This window comes from Mchenga conophoros, linkage group LG16, assembly GCF_057382185.1.
Source record: "Mchenga conophoros isolate Kocher_MC1m ecotype Shallow Benthic linkage group LG16, M_conophoros_male_GT1.1, whole genome shotgun sequence".
Lineage (NCBI taxonomy): Eukaryota > Metazoa > Chordata > Actinopteri > Cichliformes > Cichlidae > Mchenga > Mchenga conophoros.
Window position 1 is genome coordinate 12,082,198 of NC_140541.1, and position 16,949 is coordinate 12,099,146.

Genomic DNA, 16,949 nt, shown 5'->3' on the forward strand with positions numbered 1-16,949 from the left:
TTTGTCCTCCTGTTTCCTGTTTCCCCTCCCTCTCCCCTCCAGAGAGGAGTTAAACAGTCTGATGGCGTGTGGGACAAAGGAGTTTTTAAGTCTGTTAGTTCTTGTCTTCAACTCTGTTGAACACTGTAAAATAACCCACTGTTGTATCATTTAAGTCATATGCACATTGCACTACCCAGATTTACACTTTTTCCTTAACAATTATTTTTTGCATGAAGAGAACAATGTGAAGTGGAGTGACATTCCTTGTTTGTGTGCACAAACTTGGCTAAATACAGATGATTCTGATAGCGGGATATAACATCTGTCTTACAGTTGTTTAGGTTTCAGTCATATTTTTCTTTCTTTCTTAATTTTTTTCAAGGCAAAATGCAGTCGATTTGCTCGGTGGCAGTACACACACTAGGGATTGAGTTTCATGTTTCCCTGGCTAAACCAATCAGAGATTAAAGGAAACATCGCGATATTTGCTTTGTAGCCCGCCGACCTGAGGTGCCAAAAGCGATATCTCGCGCTACCTCAACCTTCGGTGTCTCATTCCACCACGGTCAAGCCTACCGGGAGGGGTTTTTTGCTGAACAGCTCCGCAACGATCATTTCAATCGGAAACTTGATCAGCATTTATATTTATAATAAATAACGTCTTTTTATTTATTTAAAGTAAATATAATCTTCAAGGGAACTTTATAGATAACTGTCGATTCAAGTTCGTAATTTGTACAGAAAAAAAGCTTTAACGTTACGGGAATAGCCGGCTGTGCTAACAAAGAAAATCCTTTCTCTTCAGAAATAATCCCCCACTACTCTCTTTAGTTATGAGTCATGTGGTCGTTGATAATCCACACGGTCTAGATCAGCAGGTAAGAAACTATTTTGTTCTTCTGTTGTTCTCCTAGAAATTTTGGAATTTTCCATTACGCACTTGTAGTTTCGAGGAGAAATTGAGCGCTTCGTTAGCCCACTTCCTAGCCTGATGCTAGGCTAACGCTGCGGCTGCTAAAATGGAGGTGACGACGTTTGTGATGGCGACGCTTGCCGATGCGTTGTGATGGCTAATTGGCACTAACAAGCTCGGACACTTCCAAGTTTTTACCTTAAAATACGACAAGTTGTCGCCCCAAGCCATGTTAAGTACAGCAAGTGAACAGACTCTGGTGAAAACGTACTGTAACCAATGGAAATATACAGGGTTGGCTAACATTTACCACCCGGCCGGTATCCAACCGCGTTAGCCCGGCTAGAGTGAGGCCTTCTGAACCTGAAACGTGGCGCAGGAAAAAATGTTGGCACCGTTTTTCAGCGACAGTTATTTCTGAAATGTAATCCTCTAAATTTTTTAAGTCGCTTGGAATATATATTTAGGAGTCGAAATTGAGCGAAATTAAGAGGGCATATTTTTATTTCCGGTATATATAGTTTTATTTTTACTGTTAGGCCTAACTTCAATGATCGTAAATTCTAACCTCGGTTATTTAGAAATCCACTTGAAGCTGTCCCGCTTCAAAAAAGCGGCTAACCAGTGTTTCCGGTCAAGTAATGGTTTTCAAATATAGCAGTTGTGTGTTCTAGTTCGTTTTTTACCTTTCTTTATGTTTATTTTTTCTTTGTAATTTATAGCTTGCTGCCCTAGACTTGAACTCGGCTGACGGACAAGGTGGAGGAACTGGCAGTAAGTAATAAAGCAGATTTTACTTGTCAGTGGTAAATGTAAATCGATAACGCTGCTTTATCAGCGTAAGCCTTGTGTAACGTTGTTTACAGTGTGGTACAACTTTCATGGAGTTCTTTGGCACTCGAGACAAAGGGGGGGAAAAAAACCTTGTTCATAATAAAACTTTTTAAAACCTGCTTGGTGGGTTAAGCCCTAAGCATTATTTAAATCTACAGTTGTACCCATAATCACTAATATTGCCAGATTTCATACATTTTGGTAAACTTTTTTTTTCTCCTCTATCCAGGACGTTACATTCCACCTCACTTGAGGAACAAAGATGCTCCCAAAAATGGTAAGTTTAACACTTACCTGCCGATCTGCTGTTAGCCCATCAACACCAGTTTGTCTTTTTTGTTGATGATAAATGCCCATCAGAGCATGGTAAAAGCAAGCACAATTGAGGGGGGAAAATGAGGCTCTAAGAAGATGCATCTTATAATCTCGACTAAAACATTCGTACCAAAAAATTGGTAGTTGTGCAGTGTTTGCAGCATTTTAGAGCATACAAAATGAGGGAACATTTGTCCTAGGCAGAGATTGAGGACAACGTAATGTCAATTGGGCTTTCTGCATCTTTGCATGAGAACTTATTTTGGCACTGCAAAAGTAGGGCAAGTGGTATTGTATTACAGCTCTGGCTTTGTATTTTCACCCTAGACTGCTCATAAGTAGGAGAATATGGCAATTTTCAAAAGTTTTGATTTGGTTCGAGTAATTTCATGCGCAATTTTTCTGACTCGTATTCTTTGGTTGGTACAGTGTATCGCATGTGAACAAAGAGGAGTGCTAGCTATTGGCTGCTCTGATAAAGGGGGATGTGGAGGGAGGGTGGGTTTGTGTGTGTGTGGGGGGGGTGTTTTATTGATTTATTTTTTTTTAAAACTGAGGTAATATTTTGGTTTTGTAGCCAGAGTGAGGTGGCTGAGGAGTTTTTTTTTTTTATTTATTTTATTTTTTATATATATTATAATTTCCTTCTGTACATATTTGCTCTGCTAAAGGCCTTAAATCCACATACGTCATGCCTGGCATAGTAAGTCAAAAACTGACATTAAAACTTAAAAAAAGGGCAACATTTGGAATCATACTCCTGTGTCATTGCACACTTGACGTTTTTTCTCGTTGTACTGTTTTCTTATTCCACAGCAGGAAATGGTTATTCCGCTGGTAGACAGTGCGGTTATTCAGTGGCACCAGTAAATTTCTGTAAGTCCCTTCTGTCTGCTTTTGCTGAGGGCAACTTGCATTTTTTTTAAAGATGCATGAAATAGCCATTTTTTGTACACACCAGCAAAGCCAGTGTGAAGGGAGGGTCAGGTTAGATCCATACACTATACTTAGGGCTGTTCGATATAACGATATATATATATATCGGATGACGATATAAAAACGTCTATAGTTTCATTTTACGCTATCGTTTGTTTCGTGGTGTCGCAAAATAAACTGTTTACGGCAATATTTTTTCATCGTTTTGATGGTCACTGTAGTGACTGTATTAATTTCTTAAAGTTCTCTCTTTCTCTTATGTTTAATATAACCACACTACGGACTGACAAGCACCTGTTTTTATGCGTTGTGGTTAGCAACAACGACGGTAAAACCATCGCGTGTCGCTTGTTTATGTTCCACATAAACCTTTCACAATAAAGCTCAAGATCCTGTTGAGAATTTTCAAAAATAAACTGAATCACGTGAAAGAGCAGATTATTTACGGATGAGAAGTAAAAAAGAGCCGCCAGGTGCTAATAGGCAAACCTTAGCCTCAAACGTTATAACAGGCTTTTCTCCGCAGCACGCCGTGTAATAAATACTCACAAAGAAAACGGCGGCCGTTACAACTTATGTCTAAAAATGTATAGCTTCATACATCGGTTAAAACACTCGACTCCAGCTACATGATGCGCAGCTGGAAACACTTCCCGCAAGTCGAGATTCACAGAATTTACAGAAAATGTTACATTTTTGTGATTTAAATCGTTATCGGGACGATGGAATTTTTATATCGGGATATGAGATTTTGGTCATATCGCACAGCCCTAACTCCACTGTAAAAGTATAATGAGTTCATGTTTAATTGATGTGCTTCTCTATGCTGGAATGCTTGCAGTTGAAATTGGTTGGAGTTTTGAGGGGGGGGGAGAGGAATCTAAGCATCACCCTGTTGGTTCGTTGCTTTTCTTCACTGTAGTTAGTTAAAATATATTCGATTTATTAGAACTATATTCCCACTGTATAATAAAGCCAATATTTTACCTGCTGTGTGCCCCAAGTTTCTTCTAAGCCGTGCCCCCAACCATGGCAGGCAGTGTGTCAGCAAAGACACAGAAATAACTATACTTCAGGATGGGATGACTGTCAGACTGGTAACTATAAGCGTGAAGTCAAGCCCAACACTCATACTGCATGAGCCAGTACTCATGAGTCTTTTTATAGCCTGCTTCCCCTACCTTTGCTCAGGTTACCCAAGACTGGCCTCTCAAGAGCTTGCCTTTTACCATGCCTACAGTGGGGATTGGCGAAACCAATGTGGTATACTTTGACCTCTACCTGCATGCCATGCAGAGTTTCTTAGTGTATGTAGCTTAGTCAGTGTGCCCTTGCTTTGTTGTGGTCACTTGGAGGAAAAAAGCAGCACAAATCTGGGCCTAACACTGCATTTTTCAAAGCTTGCAAACAGAGTTGCTAATGATGCATTTTTATTTTATTTTTTTAAGTGCATTGCATCACTAGTGTGGCTGTTTTACTAATAACAAGACGATATCAACTTTTGTGTTGTCCAGTCATGCATACGTTACACCATGTTAGCCTCAGTCATTAAGTCAAAGTAGGACTTTTGTGGTCAAGTTATTTGAACACTGAATTATTATTGGGATTCACAATATTTATTAGCTGGAGCCTCTCAGTTGCAGTTCTGGGTTCTTTTTTGACTTCACAGCTTTTTATCTGCTTACATTTTATGTTTTTAAAAGGATTGGCCATTGAATACAGCACTGATAACCTGGTTGCACACACAATTGTGTTCCAGCTGATAACCTCAGGTGATTTCCTTGGTTATTTTACGTGGTGTAAAGTCAGTGTCCAGTGCAATCTGCAGTTGACTGTTAGAACAGAAATCTGCATACAAACACCTCCTTGACACATGATTGAATCATGATCTGTGTGTGTGTTTGTCTTAAACTCATGTTTTGTAAGTAGACTGATTAACAGTTGTCCTTCGTGGCCTTTTTTTGTTTTGCATTTAAATGAAAATAGTTGACTGAGGGCATCATTGTTTGGCTTTTTAGAGTCTGTTTAATCTCTCCAGTTGGTAATGGAGCAGAATTAATTCTTCATAGCCTGGACAGCATGGCAGCCAAACTTCCATTCAGTGTAAATCTGTGTTCTATAAACAAAAAGAAATCTGTGAGCATGTGGTCTACAAGCATCTCCAGAACATGCCATACATTTGCTGTTGAATGTTTTTTTGTTGTTGTTTTTTTTTTTTTGTGGCATGATCAAAATGGGGCAGAAGGACACAGTGCTGTTTTCTGTAAGTTGTCCAGAATCTCCAGATGAATTATAACTCGAACTTGTATGGTAAAACCTTATACCTTTGTGTGTATTGTATGCTTTAATGACTGCCAAGTATTCAGTCATGGATGTTTAACTTTTTGTAATCCTTAGTTATGTTTTGTGGATTCCCTTTTTCTTAAAGTGCTGTGTTCAGTTTTATGGGAAACATTGGCTGGGGATTTTGACTTGTTATTCAAACTATTTAAAATTCAACTCTAGTTGTAGCTTGCATTGTTTGCGTAAGTATTTATGGATGAATTTGTGAATTTTCTCTTTGGTTTATGTAGGTTATTGGTTTGAAGTCCACTGGACTCTGTCTCGGAACATCAGGTTCTAACATTGCTGCACTCTGTGCTTTACCACATGTATTTTTGGGTCTGATGCCACTCTGAGTCACTAAAATCTCTCAAATCCTGGACCCTGCAATACAAAGCTACAACATACCTGGAATATCTGTTATTTGGCTTCAATATCTCTAACATCAGCAAACAGGCTAAGTAGTGGTTAGATGGTTAACAATTCAGTAAATCAACTCCGTGCTCATTATTTTAGCTATGCACAAGTTTACACATGACAAGTTGAACTTGTGGCAATGGAAGCATCTGGTCAACATTTGCAGGTCTGTATGCAGCAGAAGATCAGATGTGAAAGGAAATTACAAGGGTAATATTTGATATGTTTTTGTTCTTTCAGCTGCAGCCTAGAGGTGCCTTTTGGTACAGAATTCAAACGTAGGCTGAGTCTGCTTGCAAAGTTGATATGTCAGCAAATACAAAGATCATATATTAATGTTTGAAATAATTTTGTGTGTGTTTGTGGTGGGGTTGGGGGGTCTTGGGTCAAAAAATTGAGTAATCTATTTATCAGTACAAAGATTTTCGGTGCTTTAAATGGACAAAAGGATTGTTTAGTTCAGAACAGGCGGGGTTACCATGGTGATGTACCCTTGTAAGAAGTGAAGCGCCAAAGTACTACTCAAAACCCAGATAAAATCAAGATAAGTCTTGCTTCATAGTACAAGTATTACGTGCAATGTGTCATACTCAATTTAAAATTGGCTTATGTATGTTTGTTAAAGTCAAGTCGGAACATGTTTTTCTAAATATGCAAGATTAAAGTTTGCAGAGTTGGTTGTCTGTCTGAAATGTACCTTAAAATGGCAAATATTCAGCTTGTAAAAAAAATTATATTTTTTGTTCTGTTGACAAAATATTTTTTTCTCTTTAGTGACTCAGATCTGTATCAAGACAGAATTTACTGGTTCACTACCCACAGACAGATTGGCCAGTGCTTGTGAATCTTTGGGGTTGTTTGTATGTGTTTAAATCTGCCGCAGTGGTGGAAATGAAAAGCCCCAGGGCAGGTTTAATTAGACCTTTAGGCTGAACGTTTTTGTTTGTTTGTTTTCCCTCCCCTAAAGCCAAACTACTTGAAGAATAGGTCTGTGTGGTTGGTCTGCCCCTTGATACTGCTGTGGCATAGATTGAGCTTTTCAGTATGGCAGCACTAACTACCATTGTCCCCCTCCACCAGCCTCATCCTCAGCCCGCACTGGTAACAGTGTGGCCACCGATGGGAATGATGACACAGCCAGTGTCCAAAGCTGGGCAGATCGTTGTGGTAAATGTCCCATATAGGAAGAAACGAGGTTCAGCTGGTCTTTGTAGAACAACTTGTGTGTAACCAAATAAAATAAGGCAACACCTCAGTAGTCACTACTTCTTTTAAACTTTTTTTTTATTTAATGTAAACACCATTGACTTGTCCACAGCTATTCCTTTGTACAGATCAAGTACATGGTTATGCAACTTAGATAATATGAATATGTGACACTAATGGTGGTGATGCTTTACTTGAGACTTGAGTCCCAGGTTTTAGTGTAATTGAGTTGCTTATATCCACTGCCAGTAATTCAGATTTAAAAATAGGTCAACTAGTAATGAGAGGCTCATGGATAGACAGCACTGAGCGCAGACGTGTGTACTGGCTTACTGACACAAATAAGTAACATGCCGCTTTCTGCTTTTCCTAACAACTCTTATTTAATATATTTTTATTTATTTTTTTCAATTTTTCTTTTTCCGCCCAATAAAGATTCACCTGGATGGGATTCCGGACGCACCAATGGCTTTGTGAATGGTTACCACGACAACCGCACAAACGGGGGCTTTGGAGGGCGTGGACCCCCTCGCAATGATAGAGGTGGGCGTGGTGCCTACCGTGGTAACAGGGGTGGAGGTTCGTTTAATCAGCCATTGCAAAATGCAGGTGGGAAAAACCTGTTGTCCTTAAAAATGTCCAGCTGTAGCCCTAGTCGTAGTGTAGTTTTTCCATTGTAAAGTCTACCCTCCCCCACCCCTTATTTTTAATACAGTATATTTACTCTGTATAAACTGGAAGTTGTTATTTGCAATATTAACTTTGCACTTTGTTAGAGTAACTAGATTTTTAACATTTAATGGTATTTTTGCTTTAGGGGAAACACAAGTGTGTTTTGCTGTTGGTAAGAAGGGTGTCGGTTGTAACCGCTCTTTTGCCCGCTCCAAAAAAGGTACAAATATTGCCACTGACCAATATATTTTTATTACAGGGTTTGGCAATTACGAAAACAAAGAAGCTGGCTGGGGAGGACCTCCCAGGGATGCGGCCTACAACAGCTTTGGGGGACGTTCTGATAGGTCCAAGTCTGCCTTCTTCAACGACCGCGGGGCAGGCTCAAGAGGAAGGTGGGTGTCATTGCGTTCAGTAATGTACTGTTTATAATTTTGGTATTTTAACATGTCCCGAGAGCAAAGTCTTGTATTGCCTGATAGTATTTGCATTTGTTCATTTTTATGTGAAATTGTTTCTCCATCTGGTAATTAACCCAACCAGTCTGGCTTCACTGATTGTTTAAACCAATTAGTGAAGCGTTGACCTCACTAATTGGTTTACTGTTAGAACAGCAGAGAGATTAGCAGAAATGTTTTTGATTGTACCATACAATCCCAGCATGGCTATTATTGCAGAGAGTATGGAAAAATAGTGCTGAGAGTTTGGAAAAAGAACTGTCGGTTATAGCTTGTTTTTATCTAATTTCAAAGTCTCATGACAATTTAGTTCATTTAAATAACCTTTGTGTGCACAGATACGAGCGTGGAGGTTTTGCTGGTGGAGGAAATAGCCGCTGGGCAGAAGAGTCCAGAGATGATGACTGGTCCAAGCCCACTGCTCCCAATGAGCGTCTGGAACAGTAAGACAGATTCCGTTCACCTATAGCAAACTAACAGCCGTGGTTATCCAAAACCTAAACTTTTCTGTATTGTCTTCTAGCGAGCTTTTCTCTGCAAGCAACACCGGCATAAACTTTGAGAAATATGATGATATTCCAGTGGAAGCTACTGGAAGCAGTTGCCCACCCCACATTGAAAGCGTAAGTGATTTAGTTTCATGGTTTTGTTTTAAAAAATAAAAATGGCTTGTTTATATGTTTATATATGGCATACTTTATTCTTTTGTAGTTCCATGATGTGGAAATGGGCGAGATTATCATGGGGAACATTAACCTTAGTCGCTACACTCGCCCCACCCCTGTCCAGAAGTATGCTATCCCAATCATCAAGTCCAAGAGAGACCTGATGGCCTGTGCCCAGACTGGTTAGTATCTCTACATATTCTGCGTTCACTTGACTACCAGCGAAAACTGGTAACCATGAACTTTGTTTCTGTTGTAATATTTAAATAACCCTAGAGAGGGCTTGTTTTTTGGGTCCGTAGTTTGATGTTAGTACGCCAAAATAACACTGTATGACCCTTGCTGTGTTTCAGGCTCTGGTAAGACTGCTGCTTTCTTACTGCCAGTGTTGAGTCAGATCTACACGGAAGGGCCAGGAGACGCTCTGCAGGCTGCCAAGAACAGTGGACAGGTGCTGTGGACAGAAACGGCACAATAACTGAACGAAACAAACATCTGGCTTTTTCTCATAAACATGTTTTGTCTTCTCAGGAGAATGGAAGGTATGGACGCCGTAAGCAGTACCCAATCTCCCTTGTCCTGGCTCCCACCAGAGAACTCGCATTGCAGATCTATGATGAGGCGAGGAAGGTGAGCTAGAAACGTCTGGCATAATCTTGGTCTGCCAAAATATTGACTCGCCAAGCTGAATTGTTTCCTTCCTCCTTTAGTTTGCCTACCGCTCAAGGGTGCGTCCCTGCGTTGTGTACGGTGGTGCTGATATTGGCCAGCAGATCAGGGACTTGGAGAGAGGCTGTCACCTGCTGGTGGCCACACCTGGACGTCTGGTCGACATGATGGAGCGGGGCAAGATCGGGCTGGATTACTGCCAGTGAGTATTACACAGAACAATTTTGGGTTTCATGGGAAGAAATGTTGCTTTAATGGAAATGTCTGATTCCCTTATTTATAATTGCTAATTATTAAATGTACTCGCAGCTACCTGGTTGTGGATGAGGCTGATCGCATGTTGGACATGGGTTTTGAGCCACAGATCAGACGTATTGTGGAACAAGACACAATGCCACCAAAAGGCATCCGCCGGACTATGATGTTCAGTGCTACCTTTCCCAAAGAGATCCAGGTACGTCGGCCTGCTGGCAGGTATACAAAACCATATTTCATATGTGTGCAATATAAATATTTGCATACTCATATTTGAACTTGCTTATTGTAGATCCTGGCTCGTGACTTCCTGGAGGACTACATTTTCCTTGCCGTGGGGCGTGTTGGTTCCACTTCAGAAAACATCACCCAAAAGGTGGTCTGGGTAGAGGAGACAGACAAGAGGTCCTTCCTCCTTGATTTGCTCAATGCCACTGGTGAGATTGCACATGCACTTTTATTTTTATTTTTTCCCCCTCCCATAAAGGGCTTTGGGCTCTAACCCTTCATCCTGTTTGTCTGCCCCATACCGAGCTAATATTGACTTTGCTACATTTCTAACAATCTGTCATTATATCAAAAAGTGAAATGTAAAAATGATCTGATGCAATTTGGTGAGCAGGCACTAAAACCACTTGAATGTGTTTTTAAGGGGTTAGCTTCTCACAATGATCTAAAGCTGTTGTAGCCTTGCGTTTACTGGCCGGTTTGGTTTTATCTTAGTTATTCCCAGTGAGGTTCAGGAAAATGTGACAGAAGCCCCAGAGAAAACGGGTAAGTGTTAACATACCATAACTTTACTTTGACACGCAAGAAACATCACATCCCACAGTTCATCCCGTTCCCTCTGCTCTGCTGCAGCTGACATGCCTCAGTTTAGTTTTGTTTTTGTCTTTCAAATTTCATTTCCAATAAGTGGTAACACTTGCCAAGCAGTGCATAGACTGATTTAAAACTCCCCTGTGAAATGTTAGACAGTGTAGTGTTTTAGTGTGTGTTTAGTTTTGGAACTAGGATCAGCTGGCTCTTTCTGAAAGTCGGAAGGCTGTGACAAATTTAATGGCGCTGATCTGTGAAGTCAGTGAACAGTGTGTCTGTTAATCTTGGTTAGAGCTCCTAAATGGCTATAATAGATGACAGTGAATAGGACCAGGTTAGGGTTTAATGGTGAATGAGCCATCACTCGATTATATGTCTAGGCACCAAAGCAACATGCCACCTCCATGGTGACTTAATGCTACCACCAAAAATGTGGTTTAGTTGTTTTAAAAAATGGTGAACATGGTACCACGTTAACCATTCAGTTGGATTTGGCTGATCTGTTTTATTTGAAGGTACTTGCAAGTTTTGAGGAATGTTGTTTGTTGTTGGCGAAACTATTGCAGGGTTAGCTGTGAATAATGCAAAACGTGGAATGGCCTGTCTTACCCCAATACCTCTGTCATGTTGATTATCTTGAGCTTTTATTCTGATGGCAATTAATGCCCAATATATAAACAAATTACTCCAGATGTAGTAATGTTTTTTTAAAGTCATTGAAATAATTATTCAGAGAAACCAAAGCCATTGTTATCAATTAATGGTTGTCAGTAAATTTAAAGCTTTTTTTTTTTTAATGCACCACTTGTCTCCATTTCTAAGTTGTCATTTTGGTATTTGATTGTTTTCTTTTTTTGTGAGTCATGGTCTTGCAACTGCCAGCTGTTTCTGATAGTGTTTTGAAGTTTTGCTTTTTTTTTCTTTTCTTTTTTGTTTTTTTTTTTAATTTTTTCAAATTCACGTGTAGCTTTGCATAAAGTAATAATTATTTTTCTCTTATGCTTTTTGTCCTGCTCCTCTTTTTTTTTTGTCTTAATTTCTTGCTGCTCAGGTAAAGACTCCCTGACTCTGGTGTTTGTGGAAACAAAGAAAGGAGCCGATGCACTGGAGGACTTCCTTTACCGCGAGGGTTATGCATGCACCAGCATCCACGGAGATCGATCCCAGAGAGACAGAGAGGAGGCTCTGCATCAGTTCCGGTCTGGACGCTGCCCCATCCTGGTGGCTACAGCTGTAAGTATTCTGACAAGTTCTTAATCTTCAAGGTTGGGGAGGGAACTGTGGCACACACTGAACCAACAAACTTTGCTACTAATGGCCAATAAGAATGTGAAATATAACATGTGGCATTTTTACAGATGCTTAATGTTAAACTTTTTTTTTCCATTGTCCTTTGCAGGTGGCTGCTAGAGGTCTGGACATCAGCAATGTGAAGCACGTTATCAACTTTGATTTGCCCAGTGACATTGAAGAATACGTTCACCGTATCGGCCGTACGGGACGTGTGGGCAACCTCGGTATGAACTGATTTTTAAAGAATATTTGCTCCTTGTTGGTGTACAGTCTTTTGACTGTGTACTCTGACCTTTGTGTGCAGGTCTGGCCACGTCGTTCTTTAACGACAAAAACAGCAACATAACCAAAGATTTGCTGGACATTCTGGTTGAGGCCAAGCAGGAGGTTCCCTCCTGGCTTGAGAGCCTGGCCTATGAGCACCAGCACAAGAGCAACAATCGTGGGCGCTCTAAGAGGTACATGGAAACAACAAATGCTGTCTTATTCATCTTAGTTCTGTGCTGCAAAATGTAACGTGTTTCCTGACTTGTACTGTAAATTAATTGAGCTATCTGAGCACTATACTTGTTAAGGTGTTGGGGTTTTTTGGGGGGTGGGAGGTTTTTGTTTGTTTTGTTTTTTTTATGTAATGCCTAACCTGTAACACTTAACCAATTGTTTTGGTTTTGTTCAGGTTCTCTGGTGGTTTCGGAGCTCGAGATTACCGTCAGACGCCTGGCTCTGGAAGTTTCAGTAACAACCGCTCAGGGCGCAGCGCTGGAGGCCATGGAGGAAACCGTGGCTTCGGTGGAGGTAAGCAAACTATTCGCACAGGGGTTTTTTGCAGCTTTTTTTTTTTTTAACTGTTATGAAAACTATGGGAGAATGTGATTTGAGAATGAGGTGATGTCTGATGTGAAATTCATAATATAGGTTAATTTACCAACAAGTTTGAATTTGAACTCAAGGTCAGATGTCAGCTCTGAAAATCGCCTAGGATTTTTAGATTTTGGAGCCTGAGGGGTTAACACTGGATACATCCAGTGTTTTTGAAACCAGACATGAGTGTGGAGCAGATGGCCTGTGTCTGGCATGTTTATCCTCCCTCTTGACTGTAACTGTGCTCATCATTTTCAAAGTAGCTTAGTCTTATTTATGAAAAAAAAGTGTTTTGAGGTCAAATGTTTTCTAGAGAAGAGAATTACTTACACATGCAAACCTTGTTATTTGGAACTGTTTAATGTGGGCACTTGGTGGGGATTTGGTTATTGAGCATGCATCAAGGAATTGCAGCATCCACGTGCAGATGTCTAAAAAGTTGGACATCTGGGCGTAGCGTTTTCAGGTAAGTAAATCACCAAAAGTTGATTCTGTTCATCTGGATGTAGTGTTTTGTGGGAGAAATGTTTTGTCACTCGTCCAAGTGACTGTCTTCAGTCTCTAGCTCCGAAACCACCAGAGAAGTCTTCAGTCTGGAAACTGAAGAAGTCACTTGGACGAGTGACAAAACGTTTCTCCCACAAAACGCTACATCCAGATGAACAGAATCAGCTTTTGGAGATCAAAGTGACTTCTTCAGTCGATAAAGAAGGATCAGCGATGAAACCTTTCTCCCACTGAAAACGCTCCATCCAGAATTTTGGGGGAAGTTAGTTAATAATAACTTGATGTTTGATCAATTTCTTCTAAATGCGTGTAAACAAAAACCTCACTCTGCCGTCAATTAATGTTTAGTTGGTGTCCTTCACAGGTGGATTTGGTGGGAACTTCTACGGCAGCGACAGCTACGGAGGAAATTACAGCCACTCGGGTAGCGTGGATTGGTGGGGAAACTAGTCACCATAGGAATAGGTTGCCATGCCAACCCAATGGAAACCACATGTTGACTTAAGCCAGACCATTAAAAAAAAGAAAAAAACCTTCCCTGTGTAGCTTCACTGACACACAGTACATTACCAACCCTGGTTCTCTGCCATTCGCTTCTCGAAAAGGAAGTGCAGCACGAAGCAACGGAGCGTCACCAGCACGTGCAGCACGCCGGAGACCGCAGAGATTTCGCACACCTCAGAGTGAGCATGGATGCTGACATGCATTGTCCGACAGCAACCTCGGACTTTCGTCTTTAAAACTATTTTTGTTTTGTTTTTGGTTTTTTTTTTTGTGGGGGGGAAACCCAACCGAGTAGCCTGAGGATCATTTGTATGTTAATGTACTGTGCCTTTTGAATTTAAACAGGAAATCTATGTTTTCATTTCACCAGATGAACCTGGCCAAGAGCTGAAATTTGTTTTACTATGACTTTGTTTGGTGAAAAATATTAAAGGGTAAAATAAGCTTGGATTTGATCAAACCTTGGCAAACACTGGGGTGTTGTGGCTCTCAGGAGTCATGACTCCATTTGAACTTCAAATTTATTACAGGAACATCATGTAGCCTTTTCTATACTCAAACAGCTAATGGAGCCATTACTATATCTAATACAAACTGGGCCACTCTGTGAGGTGACCGTATTTTAATCGTAAGAGACAAAGTTACATTTGTGTTCTTTTTTTGCTCACTCTATCCTGGACAGGCTCCTTTTTTACGGAAATGGTAGTCTTTGAAATAGCCATTCCTATCGTAATCTTAAGAAACACAGAAGTCATTAAGCTCAGTGCCAACAATTGCTGAGGTTGATACAAGAATAATAAATGCTGGAACTTGTTACTCCATGCTTTTCAATTGACTTGACAGTGTTACGGCAGCTAGTATGTTACCAAGTGCTAGCTACATTAAGTGGGCGGTGTTTCGGTGTTTTGTTCCTTTTTTGCGTGAGACCTTTTTGATGCAGGTGCGTGAAAAGTTTAAAAAACTGAGTCAGGTTTTGCTTTGTTTTCTTGTTTGTTTTTTTGTTTTCGAATAGTTTCTCTACAAATGTGTAACAAGACAAAAATGCCTGCCATCCTGAAAGTGAAGTTCAAAATGGCTGCATAAAGGACCACAGCATCGGGGGGGCATAGCGCAGTGTTAGTGTTTACCTGAATCGACCTGCAATCACGAGGCCCACACGGTATTCTACGCTTGCAAGTGTTTTGTTTTTTGGTCAAGGAGAAAGGACACGTGAACTGAGTCGCAGGCTTAACTTAATTACAAACGTTTTCTCTTTTCAAGCTGCGTTGGAGGCATGGTTCATCTTAAGGAGACAGGCATTTGAATAATCACTGAGGTTTTTCAATTAAACAGCAAGGAACAGATGCAGGTTAGAGGAACACTCCGACCACTGGGGTTAGGGCTTTAGGGTGGGGGGGGTTGTAGGCGATGGGCGCAGCTTTCAGTGCACCGCCATTGTCAGTGGCTTTGGTTTCCATCGCTGCGTTTTGTAACTGTGGATGTGGCCAAAGACTGGGGGGGGTTGGGAGGGGTGGTGTCTACTTCCTTTAAGAAATATTTAAGTACTGTCAGGTCTTCTGGGAGTTCATCTGCTCAGAACTGTATAAAAATGATAAAGACAAAAAAAATCTGTGGCTTCGTGAAGCCAGAGGTGCTTCTCCTCTTAAAGAGGAGCAGCCGTGGAGAGGAGGGGAAGACACGCATGGGGCGTTTCACCTCAAAATGCTCCCAGTTTTCTCATCGGGTTTGTTGTGCCTTGAACTTTTTTTTTTTATTTAAGAAATCAAAATAAAAGTGGATGCACTGACAGTGTTGAGAACTTGAGATTGAATGGTGCTACTTGATTTAGGTGTGTAGGCCCTCGTATGTTGTGCCCATCGAGTTTTACGAAAGTTGTTTTATTGCACATCTAGAGTTTTATATAGATGTCTTGGATATGTGTCCTTAAGCTTCCAAATATTGTGTGAGGAGACAGAGGAGGAGAAAAATAACGCAGCTTGTTTACAAAGGGGAAGGGTTCTCAATGTTAAAAACCAGGATTTATTTGGGACCAGGGGATTTAGCAGTCGGGGGAATTTAGCCATTTGCACAGATTTCTAGATTCTACTTTTGCTGCTAGTTTTGTGTAATTTATTAAGCATTTTTGACAAATATTTATTTTTGTAAGCCTCAGAGTGATTCTTTGAAAGTTTCAGAAACTTGACCAAAAGACAGTTCAAAAAAAAACACTGGCACTTGAATGTTGAATGTCACCTGTATGCGTGAAATTTATATATTTCGGGGTAGTGTGAGCTTTTTAATGTCGAAGATACATTGGACTCAGTAAATAATATCCACAGCTGTTTCAGGGCCTCCTCAGGGCCAGTCATCTCTATTAGATAATACTAATTGGTCAACGAAATTTGAAACAGAATCTTAACAAACATGCCAAGGTTTGGTATAATGCTGTCTAAAAAGCAAATAAATGTCCTAAGCATATCAGTGCAAAAGTGTTCAGATTCTCCAATTGTGTGCATTAATAACTCTTTATTCTAATTTGACCTGATGATTATTTTTCTCCAGTGAATGTCTGGCACATGGCAATCCTTAAAGAAACAAACATGTGGTTTATTCTCATTGTTGTATTTGCATATATGACACCTCTGGGGTTCTCTGGGAACGTGGAGCAGGTCTTTTACACGGCAGCTCTTTGGGCTGCTGGGGATTAACAGGAGGCTCTGTGCATGCTGACTGCAGGCAGAACCCGGAGACTTGCTCCACGGTCTGCGGAGAACCTCTGAGCTCTTTAGGTGTAGACTTTGCTTTCTGTATTAGCTTATAGGTAACTGCACTGCATGGGAATTACTCAGCTGTGCAAATTGTATGATTTTTACCTAAATAAAATGTTTGAATGCAAAAGTATCTGGATAAATCAAGCATGTTTCATCGAAGACTTGTTTGACATAGACATGCAAAGAAAACCTGTAGCAAACAGCCTGTGGCCAACGGCCAGCAAAATTCAATTTAGTAATGGTGATTGGATGGATGGGTTTCATTTCTTTTGAAGAAACTACATAAAGATTTCATTTGTAAATTAAACTGTGTCAGTTGATTTATTTTATTTTTTTGTCTTTCTGCTGAGCTCAGTGTGTCACCTCTGCTTTTGTATTTGCTGGGATTCCAGCTTATTCTCAGTCTAATCACAGGTGCGTGACTACTTAACTACTGCGCATTTCTAGTCAAATATTCAAGTTTCTGGCAGCTTGCACACATTTAAGAGGACTGAACGGTGCTCCCACTCATGAAGCGGTCTCTCAGTTGTAGACTGACAGTGGATATGCCGTCCTCCTTTAAAGCTTCTTG

At 40.5% G+C, this 16,949-nt stretch overlaps 1 protein-coding gene across 12 annotated transcripts; it reads left to right on the plus strand.

Moving 5' to 3' along the window:
* The first annotated feature begins 524 nt into the window (after positions 1 to 524).
* On the plus strand, positions 525 to 16,685 carry ddx3xa (DEAD-box helicase 3 X-linked a). Of its 12 annotated transcripts, none has more exons than XM_085249919.1 (23): positions 525 to 860; positions 1,618 to 1,669; positions 1,959 to 2,006; positions 2,861 to 2,920; positions 3,822 to 3,878; positions 3,985 to 4,077; positions 4,172 to 4,243; positions 7,361 to 7,534; positions 7,857 to 7,992; positions 8,394 to 8,498; positions 8,579 to 8,678; positions 8,767 to 8,902; positions 9,074 to 9,171; positions 9,252 to 9,350; positions 9,431 to 9,591; positions 9,699 to 9,843; positions 9,937 to 10,081; positions 10,368 to 10,418; positions 11,515 to 11,696; positions 11,863 to 11,980; positions 12,061 to 12,214; positions 12,433 to 12,551; positions 13,489 to 16,685. In XM_085249919.1, the coding sequence occupies exons 1-23, from the start codon at positions 816 to 818 to the stop codon at positions 13,572 to 13,574; spliced, it is 2,436 nt and encodes an 811-aa protein (XP_085106045.1). In that variant the 5' UTR covers positions 525 to 815; the 3' UTR covers positions 13,575 to 16,685. The 12 variants fall into 12 exon arrangements, with proteins under 12 accessions (XP_085106045.1, XP_085106049.1, XP_085106046.1 ...); XM_085249923.1 differs by having other exon boundaries at positions 7,361 to 7,468; XM_085249920.1 differs by lacking the exon at positions 10,368 to 10,418.
* The last annotated feature ends 264 nt before the right edge of the window (positions 16,686 to 16,949 follow it).

Excerpts from the sequence above, each read along its gene's own strand:
- ddx3xa (XM_085249919.1), top strand. The coding sequence starts at position 816 with ATGAGTCATGTGGTCGTTGATAATCCACACGGTCTAGATCAGCAG. Across the intron at positions 2,921-3,821 it reads AGTGGCACCAGTAAATTTCT|TTGAAATTGGTTGGAGTTTT; the intron begins GTAAGTCCCTTC and ends GAATGCTTGCAG. Across the intron at positions 7,535-7,856 it reads TCAGCCATTGCAAAATGCAG|GGTTTGGCAATTACGAAAAC; the intron begins GTGGGAAAAACC and ends TTTTTATTACAG.